The sequence below is a fragment of the Penicillium riverlandense genome, assembly GCF_028828495.1.
Source record: "Penicillium riverlandense strain IBT 135883 chromosome Unknown utg000003l_segment0_segment0, whole genome shotgun sequence".
Classification (NCBI taxonomy): domain Eukaryota; kingdom Fungi; phylum Ascomycota; class Eurotiomycetes; order Eurotiales; family Aspergillaceae; genus Penicillium; species Penicillium riverlandense.
In genome coordinates this window covers 51,267-70,408 of record NW_026643196.1, presented here as the reverse complement: position 1 = coordinate 70,408, position 19,142 = coordinate 51,267, and the positions used below count along the sequence as shown (strand labels likewise).

Sequence of the window (19,142 nt, the reverse complement as noted above, 5' to 3'; positions counted from 1 at the left end):
AACACTTTCCACCTTGAACATTTTCCCTCTGTGCACCTCTGCCAGACCCCTGAACACCTGCCAGGGAATTCCCAACCACCATGCCCAGCGTTTCCAACCATGTGGCGGTCCTGGAGGGCCTGAAGAACGGCACCTATCCCACCCTGGGCGTGAGCGTCGGCTCGCACCAGGTCACCCCCGGGCTCCACATCCCCAAGGGAGGTAGGCGATGCATCGTACGATCTCTATAGAACATGGCTCACCACCCACCAGACACCCAACCCACTCCGACTCTCTCGGCGCCATCGGACCTCCCGCCCGGCCCCTACACTGTGATTTCTCTCGATCTGGACGCGCCGTTCGTCTCGTGGAATGTAATGAGTCCCATCGCCCATTGGATTCAAACTGGCCTCCACGTTAAGCAGCCCGGACAGGCCCTCGAGAGCGACGAACCGGCGATTGGCCCGTGGGCTGCTGCTGGCCCACCCCCTGGTGCGGCGCCGCATCGCTATGTGTTTTTCCTCTATAGCCAGAAGCCCGGTTCGCAGCCGCCCCCGAACTTGACGGAGAAACCGATGGGGCTCACGCAGCGCATGAGATTCGATACCGAAGCGATGGTGCAGCAGCTGGAATTGGGGGCGATGGTGGCTGCGAACTATTTCGTGTCGAACTAGTTAGTTAGTCTCCCCTGGATGATCCTGCGTCACTCCTGTAGCGACAGCCATGATTATTCGACCTTTGCTTTTGCCATTCCGGTTCGTTAGCTAGCACTCATTATCCAGCTAATACTTAGTGATCATCTCATTTGTACATGAATTTTCACTAGGTCGGGCACACGGAACCCGACAGGCCGTTGTGGGGCTCGGGAGCGCCATCCCCGACCGGCGGATGCATAAAATCTGGATCTATATAGTAGTGCCGGTTGGGTGCCTTCCTTCCCCTCCCCCCGGTTCGTCCCCCATTGTGTGATTATCATGGAGAGCGACAGCGACATCGAGTTTGCTCCCATCACGGAGAGAACCGTCACCGCCCTGGACGAGCGAGAGCTGGAGACCTTGAACCGCATTGCCTCCAGCAAAGTCGGCCAAGTCTTGTCGGCTTCGACCAGCCGTAAAGAAAGCAAAGACCCCCGACTGGATCCCAGCAGCCCCGAGTTTGATCACCACCGATGGGCCCAAACCGTGCTCAGCCAAGTGCACGAATCCGGCATCGACATCCCACACCAAGGCGTGGTCTTCTCCGACCTGTGCGTGAGTGGCTCGGGCGCTGGCCTGCAGTTCCAGGAGACCCTGATTTCCAGCCTCACTCTCCCCGTCCGCTTTGTAACCAAGGCCCTCTCCGGACGCCTGTCGCCCCCGCGACGGATCTTGCACAATTTCGATGGCCTGTTACAGGGCGGCGAGCTTCTACTGGTCCTGGGACGACCGGGAAGCGGATGCACCACGTTTCTCAAAACCATCTGTGGGCATCTGGGAGGGTTGACCTTGGAGCCAAACAGTGTGATCCACTATGAGGGCATCGGCTTCGAGCAGATGATCCAACACCACCGCGGGGAAGTGGCCTACAACAAAGAAGTCGACCTGCATTTCCCCCACCTGACGGTTGGCCAGACGCTCTCGTTTGCTGCCCACGCCCGTGCTCCGCATCGGCGCATCGAGGATATGACCCGAAACGAGTATGTCGATACCCTCACCAAGGTGGTCATGTCGGTTTTTGGGCTCTCGCACACCTACCATACCAAAGTCGGCAGTGAATTCGTGCGCGGCGTGAGTGGAGGAGAGAGAAAGCGCGTCAGTATTGCCGAAATGTTTCTGTCTCGGTGTCGCATTGGAGCCTGGGATAACAGCACGCGTGGTTTGGACGCGGCCTCTGCCCTGAAGTTCGTCCGGTCTTTGCGACTGGCGGCCGACATGGGACAGTCATGCCACGCAATTGCCGCGTACCAAGCGTCCCAGTCCATGTACGACCTGTTTGACAAATTAGTGCTTCTCTACGACGGGTATGAGATCTACTACGGCCCTCGTGATCGAGCTGTCTCGTACTTCCAGGACATGGGTTGGGCGAGACCCGAACGCCAGGTCAGCGGGGACTTTTTGACCGCCATCACCAACCCCACGGAGCGCAAGGCCCTCCCCGGGATGGAAAATAAGGTGCCGCGCACCGCCAAAGAATTTGCCGAGTACTGGAAGAGGAGCCCGGAATACCAGACATTGCGCAATGAAATTACGAGCTATGAGCGAGAGCATCCCCCAAGTGGCGACGATGCCAAGAGACTCCAGGCTAGCCATGAAGAGCAGCAAGCTCACCACACGCGGTCTCGCAGTCCCTATCTTCTTTCTGTCCCCATGCAGATTCGCCTCTGCACGCGACGAGCTTACCAGCGAATGTCAAATGATCTGCCGACGGCCTTGTCTCCGCTTATTGTCCAGCTAGTCCTGTCTTTGATTATTGGGTCTGTCTTCTACAACACGCCGGACACCTCGAGTTACTTTTTCCAAAAGGGTGCTGTGTGTTACTTTGCCGTGCTCATGAATGCTCTCCTCACCATCAACGAAATCATGCAACTTTATAGCCAGCGCCCGGTTGTGGAGAAACAGGCCGGCTATGCATTTGTTCATCCTTTTACTGACGCGTTGGCCAGTCTTGTGGTGGATCTGCCAATCAAGCTCCTGCGTATCTCAATCTTCAGCATTGTCCTGTACTTCATGGCCAATCTCCGCCGGGAGCCAGGGCCCTTCTTCATCTTCTACTTGTTCCTGATCTTTGCCGTCCTCACCATGTCGGGGCTCTTCCGCAGCCTGGGGGCACTGACCAAGTCCATCGGGCAGGCAATGGCATTTGCCGGTATCATGGTGCTCTGCATTGTTGTCTATACAGGTTTTACACTCCCACAGCCTTACATGCACCCATGGCTTTCTTGGATTCGGTGGATCAATCCGATTTATTATACCTTCGAGGCACTGATAGCCAATGAGTTCCATGGTCGCAACTATGAATGTTCACAGTTTATTCCAGACTACGGAACTGGCACGTCCTTCATCTGTTCATCGATCGGTGCCGTGGCTGGTCAGCGGTTTGTTTCCGGGGATGCATTCATCGCGCAAAACTATTATTATTACTACTCCCATCTGTGGCGCAACTTTGGCATCCTCATCGCTTTCATGATCTTCTTCAATGTCGTTTACTTAACGGCCACAGAATTCATCTCCAGCGATAAGTCAAAGGCAGAAGCACTCGTGTTCCGTCCTGGCCATGCCCCGAAACACCTCCAAGTAGGCCAGGATGCCGAGGATGGGGTGCTGGAGCCGCCAAACAAGCTCGAAGTACAGCATACAAATGACACGATCCGTCTCCCGCAACAGAAAGATGTTTTCTCATGGAAGGCCCTGGACTACGACATCCCTGTGAAGGAAGGCACTCGTCGACTTTTGGACAATGTGAACGGATGGGTTAAGCCAGGCACTTTGACCGCATTAATGGGCGTCTCGGGCGCAGGCAAGACAACTTTGCTGGATGTTCTCGCTCAACGAGTGTCAATCGGTGTAGTAAGTGGAGATATTCTGGTAAATGGCCAGCCATTGTTGCCAAATTTCCCCCGCCGGACCGGTTACGTGCAACAACAGGATCTTCACCTTGACACTACCACGGTGCGTGAAGCTCTACGGTTCAGTGCCATGCTCCGCCAGCCAAAGAGTGTGTCTAAAAATGAAAAGTATGAATATGTGGAACAGGTGATCAAGGTCCTGGGCATGGAAGACTTTGCTGAAGCGGTCGTCGGATCCCTTGGAGAAGGACTGAACGTCGAGCAGCGGAAACTGCTCAGTATTGGTGTTGAGCTTGCAGCGAAACCCACTCTTCTGATTTTCCTTGACGAACCTACGAGTGGTCTTGACTCCCAGAGCTCCTGGGTCATCTGTCAGTTTCTTCGTCGGCTGGCGGACCATGGGCAGGCTGTACTGGCTACGATTCACCAGCCGAGTGCAACTCTGTGAGTTCCTACCACATCTTGTCCACCGTCTATCAGGGTGGCTGGCTCTTCAAAAAAAGGCACTAATATATCGTATAGGTTCCAAACCTTTGATCGTTTGCTCTTCCTAGCCAAAGGTGGCAGAACAGTGTACTTTGGGGATGTTGGAGAACAGTCCTCCACCCTTCTGGAGTACTTTGAACGCAATGGTGCCCGCAAATGCGAAGAATTGGAGAATCCTGCTGAGTATATCCTCGACATGGTTGCTGGAGAAGGGTGTCCCGGAGTTGACTGGGCGCAAGCGTGGAGTAAAAGCCCAGAATACCAAGAAGTTCTCGCTGAACTCGATCGGCTTCATTCACTACGCAATGAATCAATCCACGAGCCCTTTGCTGACGACGATAACGCTGAATTTGCCATGCCTCTCTCCACCCAGCTCTGGATTGTACTTGGACGCTGCTTCCAGGGCTACTTCCGCCAACCCGACTACATCTATGCCAAATTCATTCTCGGTATCGCCTCCGGTCTGTTCATCGGGTTTTCCTTTTGGCAGTCCGACAACACACAGCAAGGGTTCCAGGATGTGCTCTTCAGTATTTTCCTGTTGTGCACTATCTTCAATACTCTCGTGAACCAAATTATGCCACGATTTGTTGCCCAGCGCTCTCTGTATGAGGTTCGAGAACGTCCATCTCGTATTTATTCGTGGAAGGTCTTCATTTTGTCACAAATTCTTGTGGAAGTCCCCTGGCAAGTTTGCCTCGGTGTTTGTTCATGGGCCTCCTTCTACTGGTCTGTCTTTGGTGCCGACCAGAGTGCTGAGCGACGCGGCCTCATTATGCTGTTTATTGTACAGTTCTATATCTATGCTGCAAGTATGGCCCAGTTTGTCGTGTGTGCCATCCCTGAACCCACCCTTGCGGCGATGCTGGCAACCCTCATGTTTGGTCTCTCGTTCATCTTCAACGGAGTCATGCAGCCGCCGGGTGACCTTCCTCGCTTTTGGATCTTCATGTATCGCGTGTCCCCATTCACTTACTACATTAGCGGCATCAGCAGCACTGCGCTTCATGGCCGAAAGGTGGAGTGCAACGCGGCTGAGCTCAGCATCTTTGACCCACCGACGGGCCAGACTTGCATCCAGTATCTGGCGAGTTATCTCGAGAGCCCAACGCAACTTTACAACCCCAACGCCACTTCAAACTGCAAGTATTGCGCCATGTCATCGGCAGATCAGTACCTGGCGGCGCGGGAAATTTACTGGGGCGATCGGTGGAGGAACTATGGCATCTTCTGGTGCTATTTTGTGTTCAATATTTTCGGAGCAATTACCCTGTACTATGTGTTCCGCGTGAGGACCTCCAGGGCGAAGGTTGTGAAGGGCAAGAATTCCGTCTGAAATGGGGAACGACGTATGGTTTGGTTTATCATTATGGGTTGTACATGTACTTTTGAGTGGACGGATTTTGTGGCTGGCCTTTTTTTTTTTTTTTTTTTTTTTTTTTTTTTTTTCTCCTATTGTTGTACTGCGACTGGGGACGAAGAACAGACGTACAGAAAAGTTTTTCTTATCCATGAGTGCGTGTATCTTGGATCTACCGTGGCTTGTGCGTTGAGGTTTGAGAAAGGCACTAGGCTAAGAAATGAAAGCTCGGAGAGGAGGTACTCGAAAATCTAATCCTTCCCATCACAGCTGTCTTAAATTTTGAACTCGTGGAAAACAATCAACAATGGCACCTGTGGACTCAGATATTCTTGAAATTCCGCCCATGCACTAGGTTGCACGACGCTGCAGACGGAGATCTTCGCGCTCCGTGGGACTCTGCTTACTACTTATGCTAGAATACTTAGGGCAGAGCCTCATGCAGCATAGCACAACTCATAGGGTTAACTCAACATTCATTATTCTCAGAGAATCACTAGGCCTCCTGGACGGGTCTGCGATCTGAGCTACCATGGGTCCCCGATTGTTCCGCCCGGCAGGGCTGAATCGCCACATTATTGGCCGGGTAGTATTGCGTAAGCCCATAAGCTTCGCGACACATGACAACTATACCCGATTGGGGAAAAAGGACCCTATGTCCATTGCTGGTATATTCACCCACGCAATATCGCGATAACAGGTGCGGGGCTTAGCTTGCTATCGGGCCCATCATGAAATATATCTCTACAATTCACGAAGGCCAGAGTGCCTTGTTTTCTCTTCCTTTTTCATTTTCATCGGAGATTGCCTAAAAAGACAAACGTCGCGCATCGCTTGCGGAAACAAGCCAACCGTTTCGCAATTATGACATCCACACAACGGGTTGTTATAATCGGGGCTGGTATTGTGGGCACCAATCTGGCCGATGAGCTGATATCTCGAGGATGGCATGATATTACAGTCGTCGAGCAAGGTCCGTTAAACATGCCGGGTGGCTCGACATCGCATGCGCCTGGCCTTGTTTTCCAGACAAATTCATCTAAGACTATGACCCAGCTTGCACGCTACACAGTTGAAAAGTTGCAGTCGCTCGAGAAAGATGGGCAGAATTGTTTCAACCAGGTGGGCGGTCTCGAAGTGGCGACGACGTCTGCACGACTCGAAGAGCTCAAACGCAAACACGGCTACGCTACCTCGTGGGGAATCGAAGCGCACCTCATAGGCGCCGAGAAGTGTATTAGCATGTACCCTTTCCTCAACAAAGATCTCGTACTTGGCGGCCTCCACATACCCAGCGACGGCTTAGCTTTAGCTGCTCGCGCGACACAGCTCCTCATTGAACGGACCAGCAAAGCTGGTGTCCGATATTTTGGTTCAACCCCTGTCACTGGAATTGAGCGGACAAGACGATGTGTGACAGGCGTAAAGACCCCGAACGGCATCATTCCTGCCGATATCATTGTTTCTTGCGCTGGTTTCTGGGGCGTCGAGGTGGGTGCTATGGTCGACCTGCCGGTGCCCTTGCTCCCACTGGCGCATCAATACGCAAAGACGACAAAAGTTCCTGCTCTCTCTGGTCGTGAAATTAACTCACTGCCTAACGGATTGAACGCGAGCCTACCGATCCTACGCTACCAGGACCAGGATCTTTACTACCGCGAACACGGCGACCAGTACGGAATCGGTTATTATGGCCACCGTCCAATGCCGGTCAATGCAGCTTTGTTGGGTGCAACCTCTCAGCACGTCGATGAATACAATATGCCATCTCGACTCGAGTTCACCCGGCATGATTTTGATACGGCTTGGAAGCTGTCCCAAAATCTCTTGCCTGCTCTGCGTGAAACTGAAATAGCGGACGCTTTCAATGGCATATTTTCGTTTACGCCCGATGGCGGACCTCTCGTGGGTCAAGCGCCCAATATTGATGGCTTCTACGTGGCCGAAGCGGTATGGGTCACACATTCAGCTGGTGTCGCACGATCCGTGGCTCAAATTCTTACTACGGGTCAATCTGAGATCGATGTCAGTGAGTGCGAATTGTCTCGCTTCGAGGAAGTCCAACTCAGTCAAGAATACGTGAGAGAAACATCACAGCAGAACTTTGTTGAGATCTACGATATCATACACCCTCTCCAACCGAGGAAGTCCCCTCGCAATCTTCGTGTTAGTCCATTTTACGCTCAACAACGAGACCTGGGTGCTTTCTTTCTTGAAGCTGCAGCGTGGGAACGTCCATATTGGTACGAAGCAAATGCGCCATTGGTCAGGCATCTCCCTTCAAACTGGCAACCAGTTGCTCGCGATTCCTGGTCAGCGCAGTACCACTCGCCTATAGCTGCAGCAGAGGCCTGGAAGACACGACATGCAGTAGCGATGTATGATATGACCTCTTTTCACCGATTCGAGGTTTCAGGACCAGAAGCTGTTAATCTGCTCCAGAGGTTAACCACAAGCGATGTTACGACAAAGCCGGGCACCATCACCTATACTCTGCTTCTAAACAATCATGGTGGCATCCGCAGCGACATTTTTGTTTCGAGGCTCAATGACAACTTGTTCTGGGTGGGTGCAAATACTGCTATTGATTTAGCCTATCTTGTTCAACAAGCCCGTTACCAAGAGCAGCGTACAAAGAGTGGTTGGGTGCGGGTGCGCGATATCACTGGGAGCACATGCTGTCTTGGACTCTGGGGCCCTCGTGCCCGGGACGTTATTCGCGATGTCAGCCCGGACGACTTTTCCAATAAAGCGCTACCTTACTTCTCCATCAAGGAAGCAACCATCGCCGGTATACCTGTGACCATGATGCGCAAGTCTTATGTTGGGGAGCTGGGGTGGGAGATTCATGCCAGCACCGAGTACGGACAGCGGCTGTGGGACTCTCTTTGGCAAGCAGGAAAACCTCATGGGCTTGTTGCAGCCGGTCGCGCAGCATTTAACGCATTGCGACTTGAGAAAGGTTACCGCACCTGGGGTATCGACATGACAACAGAGCATGACCCATTTGAAGCCGGTGTTGACTTTGCCATTAAGGCCGACAAAAAAGAAGACTATGTTGGCAAGGCAGCACTCCTTGCCCGTACCAAGCAGACACCTTATCGAAAGCTACGCTGCCTGACCATCAACGATGGCTATTCTGTGGTCCTCGGGAAGGAGCCCGTGTATTATCAGAGCAAAGCGGTTGGGTATATTACCAGCGCTGGGTTCGGATACACCATCCGAAAACCTGTTGCATATGTTTGGCTACCGAGCAGAGTGGCTGAAGGCGAAACCGTTGTCATTGAATATTTTGGAAGGCGAATTCAAGCAACGGTTACGGCTGAGCCATTGTACGACCCGAGCATGAATCGTCTTTATGATGACACTCCAGCTATTGCATCCGAAAGCCAGAACCAGTTGAAGTCTCGGTTATAAGAACATCCAAGCTACGGAAGTCCAAGACGTCGGCAAGATCACTGGTCGTATGTCAGGCTTAGAGAGCTAAATATCGGTTTCTTTAGAGAAGAATTAAGAAGAGTGTACTCTTGCGATCAGCATTGTTTGTTCTGTTAATACACCCAGTCTCACAATGGCCTTGTAGCTTCGACTCCATCCTGCCTGTAATCTGGTTACTTTGAATCCGTATCATAACCCCCTGGGTGTAGTTCCCTTTCATATCATACTTATGACCACTGGTTGGTAGTCGGCATTTGTTTCTCGGGTGTACCCGCGGTGGATCCGGTCGGTGTCTAGTTCTGGCGCCGAGACAAATGCCTAGGTTGCGCACTTCGCCTCGTCAATCGAGTATTAATTGCTCTACATATTTCCAGAGAATACTGGCAAAGTAAAAATGTCCAAGCTTTCTAACAGTCTCAAAGCATTAATCAATGCTCCTGCCGCCCGCCCAGCGACTGTGCCCGCCCCGCCAAATATCGCCGCTGTCTATCGAGCCATTCAGCAGAGTGCCCAGACCCAAAACGTCTCGCGGTCATCGTGGCTGGCTCTGTCGGTTAGTTCTGAACCTCGAAAAACGTGACATTGTTTCCCCCTTCTTTAACACGGACGATCCATGTAGACTGCTGCCACAATGACCATGAACTCGCCCGACTCACTTTCGGCACTGCACCAACTTGCTACCATCGGTCCTTCAACCAACGCAGTCGAAACTGCCGAACTTATGCGTGAAGTTGGCCTCAAATGTATTAGCTTTAACGGCATTCCTCGTACTATCAACTGCCTAAATTCCTTCAAAGCCAATCTACCCACTCCCGTCGCCGCTCAGCTATCATCCACCCCGACACGTACTCCTACCCCGAACAACATTCGTGCTATCAGCGACCGCGGCCGTGCACTTTGGGACTCGATATACTCTCCATTTGAAACGAAGCTATATCGTAAACTCGCAGATGCGCATCCGGATTTACCTGTTCATATTTTGAACAGTCACTATGGTGCCTTGCTCTCTGATCCGGTGCGAGTTACGGGTGCCTCTGTCGGGCGGGTCCTTACTTCTATTGTGGCTGTATCCTGTTTGCGCGCTCAATCCGGAGTTGGCCCACAGGTGACGTCTCACATTTTTGGTTTACGAAAAGTGCTCGAGGATGGGACATGGGCGAACGATAGAGAAAACCAGGAGGCAACGCAGTGGCTAGCCAGTGATGAGGGCAATTCCTGGATTTTAAACAGTGTCGACGCTATTGTTGAGGCTATCAGTCAAGGCGCGGGCTCGAATTTTGCTCCAAGCAGGACGAAGCTCTAACATGTACATAGCTTTTCAGAGCAATGAAAACGCCCGTCTCTTCTAGTGACTAGAGAAAATTACCATATTAGAGTATGTGACTGTTGAAACGAGAAGGCAACCTTGGCCCAGCCAATGTTTCATACGCAAGACTATACGCATGACTCGAGAAGTCCACAGCGACCAAGACGCTCACTCCATTCACTACTTACCTACACTTATACTTTAGTGAAGAGTAGTGCATTTATAGTCTCATAGAAATATACATGAGGTAATTTTTTTTTTTTTTTTTTTTTTTACTTTCTTCTGCATTTGATCCCATGGATTATCTGATGAACTTCCGCTCACATGATCGGGAAGCAGTCCGGACAAATGGCGGGTCGTTAGTTGCTATGGGAAAGATTGCTCCTCTAGGCCAAAATTTCCATCGCTAGGCAATTAATGATGAGTGACTGGAAATTTTGTAAGTTTATTCTAATGAAGGCCAATTTTTTTTTTTTTTTTTTTTTTTTTTGGTGAGCGATCCAGCATGGTGGGTATAGTACTGTGTGGGGCGCGAAGTTAAGGAATTGGCGAAGACAAATGCCGCATGACTGGGCATGAATCAATCCCGACATGAAAAATAAGGTGCAAATATTACGTAGAGAGCAAAAGCTTCAAGTTCTAAGAACAGATATTCCGAAGCCCGTGCGGTAGCTTGATTATACGATTATGACGACCGCTCGGTTCGTTATTTGGAGGTCTGTCTGTTCGTGATAACCTTAGAATTTTATTTGAGGTGGAATAGTTTATGCCGCTTGCATTCAAACGAAAAATAAAGGAGACCATCTATTCTAACTAAAGCCGTCCTACAACTTTCCCTACCAGCCAACACATGATCAAGGGCATTACCGGGGTGACAGCCCCAGTTCCAAGCTACCTGGACAGCGATTAAACCTCTCCAATGTATCAAGTTTCTGATCCGGCTCAGTCAGATGAAGATCAACCCGATAGGTAATTTATGTCAACGCCAACTCTAATTCATAGTATGCAAGGTTGCGACGAAGGCCCGCTCAGCCCCAACTACTGGGGAACAACCTAACCCTAAGCGGTCCGAGATCGTGGATCCCCACCAGATCAGGAGAACCGAGCCTTGGAAATCCTCCGAATGACAACACCGGATGGGAAAAGGCACCTTGAATCCAATTTCGAGTGAGAATTTGGAATGAATCCCCGGCATTTATCAAGATATTCAACCGACTCGGCATCTCTCTTAGATCCTTACTCGATGATATCCCGACTTTGCTGTATAGTTTCGCTGGAGGTAGATATGCCAGCGGCCCGCCGTGTTCAACAAGCCGCGAACCTGCGAGCTGATGCGCGAGGCGGACATGATCGTCTCCTTCGAATGGGTCGATCTCGCGAGAACACTGCAGGCCGCGTACCCACAGAGTGAGGAAGCAACTGCCAAGGTTGTCCATATCAGCCTCGACTCGGCGCTGCATAACGGCTGGTCCAAGGACCACTTTGGTTGTCCGGTGTACCACTCAATCACAGCAGGTGCAGACAAGTTCGTCTTCGGTTTGCTTCAAAATGATTCAGTGTCGCCTGTGGCCCGAGAATGGACGGATTCCCCGCCTATCCCTGGATCAGTCCCGGCCGACGGTGAGGATATCTACATAAGCCACCTCTCCCAGGCGCTGTATTCTACCGTGAGTTCCGATTACATATGTATATCCGCTGGGCTGGAAAGGTAGCGAGATGCGCGCGAAGCACCCCCTGGCCTACCTGGGCCAGGACGGGGGGTGGCGGCGTGGCCTCTGGCCTCGGACAAGCGGTCGGATCCGCACTGGCATTGAAAGACAGCGATCTGCTGCCCGTGGCGATCCTGGGCGACGGCGATTTTCTGATGGGCGGATCTGCGCTGTGGACGGCGGCACGGTACGACCTGCTCCTGCTGGTAATCGTGGCTAACAACGCGTCCTTCAATGACCAAGTCACCAGGAGCGTGTGGCCCGCGCCCGCAGCAGGCCTGTCGAAAACAAGTGGATTGGGATCCGGATCGACGACCCTTTACTGGATCTGAGCCAGAACGCGGCCTCGCCCCGGGGGGGGGGGGAGCGACCGTGATGGCCGGCAGGTGCAGCGGCGGGGGGGGAGTTGCGCTGCGACGGGCGGTGGACGAGGTGAGGCACAAGCGCACCATGGTGGTTGTCGATGTGCAGGTGCGGCCGGATGAGTATTCGGAGGCGTTGGGGAATGCGGACAAGTTGAGATTTGGCATAGTAGATTATTATGATTGTTAGAGTAGAGCCCTAGGAGGTGCAATCATGCCTTTCGCTGTTAAATTTGGAATCCTCGTTTCTGTCTCACAGGATGGGAGGCCTAGGTGACGGTTGTTCCTTCACGCCCCGTCAATTAGGTTTATGGCTGAATGGACTCGTTACTCTACGTGGCGTGATTCATGGCCGACCAGTCAGCGCTAGTTTCAGTACTAGAGCGTTGAGTTGTTACTCTCTACTGAGACAGTAGGTGGGCGGAGCGAGTATCCTCTTGTCTCACAGTCTATATTGTGTCACCTGTTTTGAGGATTCGAATGATGAGTATAAGAGCACGTTCATCGCCAAATTTGACAGCTTCATCCACCAGTTCTATCCTTTTTTCTTCTATTATTTGAAAAATCCCAGTGCGAGAAAAATGAAAACCGCTACATTCTACTCCGTTTTGCTAGTTACTGGTACTGCTCTAGCCGTACCTGCCACGCGAGGTGAGAAAGCCGTCACCATTAGCGGGCTTAGTGCCTCTCAGACCGAACAGACGGGCTATGTCACGTTCAAACTCAACGACCCTAACTACCACGATGCGACTTTTGCCAACGTTATCTGGTATGCTTCTCTCTCGCCACCTCTTGTTCGATGGTTGCACTAACAAAGATGGATAGGGATCGTCCTGGAAACCCCCAGGTGAACGCCCGCACCGACGATGGTGCATTCCATGTCCACTTTCCTGGCGGCGTGAAAGGTATCTCGGCTTTTGACTTGCAGCTGCAACGGGCGAAGGGCACTGAGAAGTTCTCCGTGACCGTCAACGACAACAGAAACGATGATACTCAAGACAGCAAGTGGATATGTGGCCCGGCGAAGGGTCCTGAAAAATCGAAGAAGTGCCACTACGATGGCGACATCATCTTAAACCCTTCCTCTTCTTGAGGTCTAAGTGAACGCGTTTTTCGTTGCGCTCGGGGTGACATAGGCACTAGAATTGAGGAAGGGGGAGTTCCTTTTAATTGATTTTTGTATTTTATTTATTTGACATTCACAGACCAGATTCTTTACCAGAATCTAATGGCGCTCCTCATGTTTTAGGCTAAGTACATAAGGATTCGTACAACCATCTTGTGTCCGCCAGGACGCTCAATGAGGGTTTCAAGTAAACTAACCCACGCGTAGTGCATTGTTTAATCAAAGCCGAAACAAGTTGTTAGCAAACTCACAGATACAAAGGAGCAAGAGTCTGCCTGGTTCTCAAGGGTCGGAATACCGCCAGAAGAAGAAAGGAAATGTTCGACGATAAGAGTTACGCTTATTTCACATAGTATTTTGATACATAGTCAAGTATATCACAAATACCATCTTTGTTGCGACCTGTAGTGGGTTGTTTGTTTATCACACACTAGTTAGTCTCGGGGCGCTAAGACAGACCATTGCAAAAGAGCAAGAATATCGGTGACTGCAGAGTGCGGGCCCTTGCCAATTTAATCGAGGTTAAAACAAACGAGCGCAATTACAATAACATTTTGCTAGAAACTCAGAGACCGCTTTATTCTGCATGGATAATTATGCAATGACTCACTTTTGCTGTGTTCTAATATAGTTATCCTCGGCCGCAGTCAACTGAAAAGGGAAGCATGCAGGAACAAATCAACAAGGAATCCGGGTATCCTAGTCGTGCGAGAACAATTGAGGGTCGCGAACAACTAACCCATATTAAAGTATTTCAAGGTAGACGCTGCTGCTGTAGGTGATCTCATTATTATTCAAAATGGCGTTCTCCGTCTTGGCCAACACTAGTTACTGTTGGTTCCACTTAACTACAGGTAGTTAGTCCCTCTCTTCGTTGTTGCACGTTTCCAATCATGAGATGCACAGTCATCCTGGGGGCTAAATGTCGACGTTTCATGAACCCTCAGACTGGTGTCCTCGCAACCAGGGCCCAGCTCCCATTGCTCCCTATACGTGAGTTACAGAGTGACCTGACCTACCTAACTCTGAATATGGGAACAACTCGCTCTCAGTCTCCTATTCAACCTGGCCTTGAAGTTGCAAGACCAGCTGATGGTTTCTTTATCCCCCATGGCATCGTCCCCAAACCACTTTCAACAGGGAATGGTACCGACGCGCCAATACCAGTTAAGGCAGAAATATGTCCCAAAAAAGTCCTGCTACGCCCACGAAATGTTTGGATAATTGTGATAATTATCCTCATCGTCATAGCTGCAGCTGTTGGTGGAGGCGTTGGCGGATCAATCGCGTCAAAATCCAATCCCAGCAAGTCTAGGTTAGTGTTTCTTTAAATTCATATACCCTTCGACCATCAGAGATTTATTATACCAATATCAAGTGACTCCACTTCCGACTCTACCTCTTCCTTAGACCCTTCTACAACGACGAATGCTGCTTCTGCTACGGATTTTCAGCCCTCGACAGTCACGGCCGTTACTTCCGACTGCCCTGCAGCAAATGGAACCACACATTCATTCGAGACTATTACTTATATTCAACTATGCAACGTGGACCTTTGCTCTTCTACCAGCTGCACAGAATCTACAATTGCTGATCACGGCCTACCAGACTTTACAGCGGACTCGATCACTGAATGCCTGACGAAATGCATCCAGTACAACAATGTCTTTACAGGGCAATGCTTGGGAGTTACATGGGATGTAAGCGCACCTGCGGAAACAAACCACACCGGCAGATGCTTTTTAAAGAATGACATCAGTCTCAGGGTGCCGCCTGCAAAGGGGTGGACGGTTATCAGCGCATATTTCCAGAATTGACCATAAATTTCATCTCGACTCTAATATCGCTGGTTTTGATGCACTCTCATGTCAAATTTATTGAGGCCAATTAAACTTTCCTAATTTTAAGACATGCAACTGGAGGGGATGTTCTCCCTATCTGCCGGAATTGTGTGTTGTCTCTTTAAGCGTAGTTACCTCTACATTCAAAGATAATCGCCAATTTTGGAGAACCAAACACCATTCTAACAACTCTCCGATGACCTGTATTATCTCACATATTAGGCTCTTTCCCAGGCATCACGTGAGGTTTGTTTCAAGAATCCTGTAACCAACATTGATATCTCTTCTGGTTTGTCCTCTAGCGAGAAATGGCCGCAGTCCTTCACAATGTCCAGCTTCGAGCCAGGGATAGCCTGCCTCAACCTATATGCCCAGTCCAAGACCTGCCAAGCATCATTGGCACCCCAAATAAGGTAGACTGGAAGACCAGCTAATTCAGGAAGTCGCTCGGCGACCTCCATTGTGTGCTTTGGGTCATAATGGCGAACCTGATGCTGGAAAAAACTAGCCTGTCCCACAGGCCCAGATATATAGTTCAAAAAGGTCTCTAAGCTGCTGTCGGCTAGTTTTTGTTGGTTTTGTACTGCGGATAACAGCCACTCTCGAGAATGACTCCTATGGCTATCCTCTGATGCCTTGATCATGATATCAAGGCCTTCGCGCATTTGCTGTTTCGTCCGTTTGGAGGGATAGCTGTCAAAACTCACGACATCAATGAGAGTCAGCGTCCGTATGCGCCACGGTGAAGAGATGGCAAAGCGTTGCGCGATACCGCCACCAATGTCGTGTGCCACAATATGGGTGTTGTTTAGGTTCCAATGCCGCAAAAGACCTTCTAAGATTATCACCTGGCCGGAAATCGACGTGTCGATCGATGGATCCCAAGGGCGCTCGGAGACCCCATATCCAAGCAGATCAAAGATGTGGACTCGGTAACCAGCCGTAACTAACACTGGCATGACGTCACGCCAGATGAGGGAAGACGAGGGAGTGCCATGTAGCAGAACAACTGGCTCTCCGTCTCCATAAATTCCGTAGGCAATCCGGCTTCCATTGATTAAGGTGTTTGTGGTAGCAATCGGCTCCATGGTCACAATCAAAGAACAGGGTGCGATTTGTTATTTATGTGCTTGGATGATTGTAGCAAGATGACTTCCGATTCCCTAATAACAAACTAGACACTTTATTTATGTCCCACGGTCTTGTGTATTTGGATTTGTCAGCGCCGTTGATACGATTTCAACTTTTAGGTCATAGTATTTGAGGGCTCCAATGATGACGAGGTGGCTCTCCTCACCAAGCTTACAAATTGAGCCGTAGCAAGATGTTTTCGTTTCTGAGACTGCTTGGTGAAGTAGGATACAAAGTTCTGAAACCAGCACATTAACTAAGCAGCAAAAATAACTTTCAGGAAGCTGGATATAGTGCCGTTCTCAGGTACAATCGCTCTCTGCAACATTCTTTCATTTTCATGTTTTCTCGGCACTAGGTCTTCTTCTACACGGCAAAGAGTAGACTGGTGATCCAAAGCATGCACGCCATCCACGATGTGCTTTCAAGTACAGAGAGACTGGCCACTCCAGAAGTCGGGCTTGGTGACGCTTGGCCCGAGGCTGAACTGCTTGAGGACGCCGTCGCAGAAGATGACATGGATGAGGACATAGACGAGGACGTGGTGGATGAGGACGTCATGGATGGGGTGGTGTTTGCCGTTGAAATCTCCGTGGTGGTGGTCACGCTGGAGCTACTCGAAGTTGAGGTGGTAATGATTGGGCCACCGGGGTTGATACTGAGCGAGGTCGTGCTTGTTGCGATTGTACCCTCACATTGGGGTTCGCCCATCACTTCAACACACGCCGCACCCGTTGGGCAACATCCTGTGCCCCCGGGACAGGCTTGTAAGGTCTCAGGGCATACTAGCTCGTCTCCTCGCGGGTGCAAATTTCCAGGGACTAGAGCCGCCCGTGGGAAAAAATCGGCATTGGAAAATTGGTGGAATAGGCAACTGGCCAAAGCCAGGAGCACTGGGCGATACATGATGGTTTGCTGGTGGAATAAAAAAGATCAATATTCTCTCGGTCGTGGCAAGTGGCTCAGAATATACCCACAATATTCTGTAAAGTACAAGTTCGGAGAAGGCAGTGTGAAGTGAAATTGGTGAAATTAAGAATATTAAATAATAATGAGCTTTCTGGAATCCTGTCGCTCCCAGAGATACCCTCGTATCTTTCCCCGCACGATGATCCCGTCGATCTCAGGCCGAAAGGTTCCCTAGGACGTCAGGAATTGAAAATCACGTCGACGCGATGCTACTGTATTCCCTGAAACTTTGTTGTTGGTCACAAAATGGTCAACCAGTGGAGGCTTGGCACAGGTCTTGATTGTCTTAAGGGGATTGATTTTCGGGTGTGTTACATTATTGTGTGACGGTCTAGCGCCGTTTCAGTGAAATGTCTTAGACCATGCACATGGCTATGATGTCATCTGGGACATGTGCTTTCAGCTGATCGACCACATGTGTGAGAGGAACCCAATCCAGGGTACCATGAGCTGTTCGTAGAGCATGTCCGCTGTACAGGACACGCGTAAAAAACCCGGAATCAGATGTTCGCCTAGAATGGTCAGTCGCCCAGGATGCGCTGAACTACCGATGGAAGGGTCTCGGTACTTACCATACTTCAAATGCGATATTGGACCCCATTCCAGGCCATCGCAATTGTTGAATCCCAAGAGCACCTAAAATGGGGCCTAAATCTCCATCATGTACGAAGCTATGCGTGTACACTCGGTCAAAGGCCCCCTGAGCGATTGTCTCTAATCGTCCCACAATTTCCCGCAGAAAGAGACCTTCCACTAATTGAATGTACTGCGACGCATTGCGGTTGTGATTCCACCAGTAATTCCATTCCCAATCACCAGCCCGAAAGACTTCGTTAGCGTCGGCAGCTGTGGCACACGCAGAGCGATCCGTCCGGCTGCATGGTAACCGGTATCCGTTACATAGCCGCGCCTGGAAATTATCGGCGAAGTGATCAAATGTGGACATCCAATCACTAATGTTGGCGTCAAAGAGGGTACCGAGCCGACTCCGCAATGGCTGAGTGATCGCAAGATGCTGATTCCACTCGTCGCTCGACTGGATGATCGCGAGCAGTTGGGAACGGGCAGCACACGAGAACCCTTCATTAACAGTGTCAACAGCAGCAGCTTGCTGGTGTAGTGGCAGCGATCCGCGATGATCGGGCCAGATACCACGCAGGACGGCGCCAGCAGAATCTTGCGTCAACGCAGAGCTGCTAGACCTAAACCATACCGCGGGTGCCTTGGGGGAGGTTGGTAAGAGACCCATTTTCTCGCCGTACACTCCCCATAGATCACGGCCATGTCGATAGCCATCTAATACCCCACCGATAGTGAGCTGTGGGTATTGACAGGTTCCATTAACATAGCTGGTGACAAATGGGTTGCTGGAATCCGTGTATGTCTGCGCATAGACGGGGAGCAGCGAGCGCGACAAATTCTCGTCATTTTCGTTGGTAGGCCCGGCGTACAGGTACGGCTTAACGTCGTCACATTCGTATCGTTGGTCCTTTTTAGGGGGTCAGTAGGGATCGATTTGTCTCGAAGATGCATGAGGTACCTCGCCACCAGGAAGAATGTTATATGCTGTGCGTCGCTGGTGCCGCTGCATGTACTCCACATAGACTAATTGTGCGTCGATAGAGTGGTTATGGACAGGAGGCGGAGATTGATAGCTCTCCGGGCTAGGATGAGGCATGGTGCAGTAATCATAAGAGCCAGGCAGATTCTCTGTAGCTTCTCGAGCGGGTGCACTGAAAATACCGCCAAATGTCCCATACTCGGAATTGGTGATGTATGAGAGGGAGCTTAGTGGCGGGTAAAAGGAGCCTTCTGGGGAGATGGACGGTGTCGGGGAATCGAGCAGAGAGAGGGCCAGCGAGAACATCTTGCTCGGATCCACAAGGGAGGA

The 19,142-nt window shown here is 50.7% G+C and overlaps 8 protein-coding genes across 8 annotated transcripts; 6 read left to right on the top strand and 2 right to left on the bottom strand.

The window, feature by feature from the left end:
* Nucleotides 1–80: 80 nt before the first annotated feature.
* Nucleotides 81–5,345, top strand: N7474_003623 (uncharacterized protein; the record flags this gene model as incomplete). Its single annotated transcript, XM_057195038.1, has 4 exons — nt 81–201; nt 253–652; nt 893–3,967; nt 4,046–5,345. The coding sequence occupies 4 exons, from the start codon at nt 81–83 to the stop codon at nt 5,343–5,345; spliced, it is 4,896 nt and encodes a 1,631-aa protein (XP_057052434.1).
* Nucleotides 5,346–6,233: 888 nt separating this feature from the next.
* Nucleotides 6,234–8,786, top strand: N7474_003622 (GcvT family protein; the record flags this gene model as incomplete). Its single annotated transcript, XM_057195037.1, has 1 exon — nt 6,234–8,786. One exon carries the CDS (start codon nt 6,234–6,236, stop codon nt 8,784–8,786), a length of 2,553 nt encoding a protein of 850 aa, XP_057052433.1.
* A 415-nt stretch (nt 8,787–9,201) lies between these two features.
* Nucleotides 9,202–10,110, top strand: N7474_003621 (uncharacterized protein; the record flags this gene model as incomplete). Its single annotated transcript, XM_057195036.1, has 2 exons — nt 9,202–9,360; nt 9,427–10,110. 2 exons carry the CDS (start codon nt 9,202–9,204, stop codon nt 10,108–10,110), a joined length of 843 nt encoding a protein of 280 aa, XP_057052432.1.
* Nucleotides 10,111–11,444: 1,334 nt separating this feature from the next.
* N7474_003620 (uncharacterized protein) lies at nt 11,445–12,154 on the top strand (the record flags this gene model as incomplete). Its single annotated transcript, XM_057195035.1, has 2 exons — nt 11,445–11,770; nt 11,830–12,154. 2 exons carry the CDS (start codon nt 11,445–11,447, stop codon nt 12,152–12,154), a joined length of 651 nt encoding a protein of 216 aa, XP_057052431.1.
* An 847-nt stretch (nt 12,155–13,001) lies between these two features.
* Nucleotides 13,002–13,277, top strand: N7474_003619 (uncharacterized protein; the record flags this gene model as incomplete). The annotated part of the gene is made up of 1 exon (XM_057195034.1): nt 13,002–13,277. The coding sequence occupies one exon, from the start codon at nt 13,002–13,004 to the stop codon at nt 13,275–13,277; it is 276 nt and encodes a 91-aa protein (XP_057052430.1).
* A 2,092-nt stretch (nt 13,278–15,369) lies between these two features.
* On the bottom strand, nt 15,370–16,239 carry N7474_003618 (alpha/beta fold hydrolase; the record flags this gene model as incomplete). The annotated part of the gene is made up of 1 exon (XM_057195033.1): nt 15,370–16,239. One exon carries the CDS (start codon nt 16,237–16,239, stop codon nt 15,370–15,372), a length of 870 nt encoding a protein of 289 aa, XP_057052429.1.
* A 443-nt stretch (nt 16,240–16,682) lies between these two features.
* On the top strand, nt 16,683–17,303 carry N7474_003617 (uncharacterized protein; the record flags this gene model as incomplete). Its single annotated transcript, XM_057195032.1, has 1 exon — nt 16,683–17,303. One exon carries the CDS (start codon nt 16,683–16,685, stop codon nt 17,301–17,303), a length of 621 nt encoding a protein of 206 aa, XP_057052428.1.
* A 303-nt stretch (nt 17,304–17,606) lies between these two features.
* On the bottom strand, nt 17,607–19,118 carry N7474_003616 (histidine phosphatase family protein; the record flags this gene model as incomplete). Its single annotated transcript, XM_057195031.1, has 3 exons — nt 17,607–17,763; nt 17,824–18,740; nt 18,792–19,118. 3 exons carry the CDS (start codon nt 19,116–19,118, stop codon nt 17,607–17,609), a joined length of 1,401 nt encoding a protein of 466 aa, XP_057052427.1.
* Nucleotides 19,119–19,142: the final 24 nt, after the last annotated feature.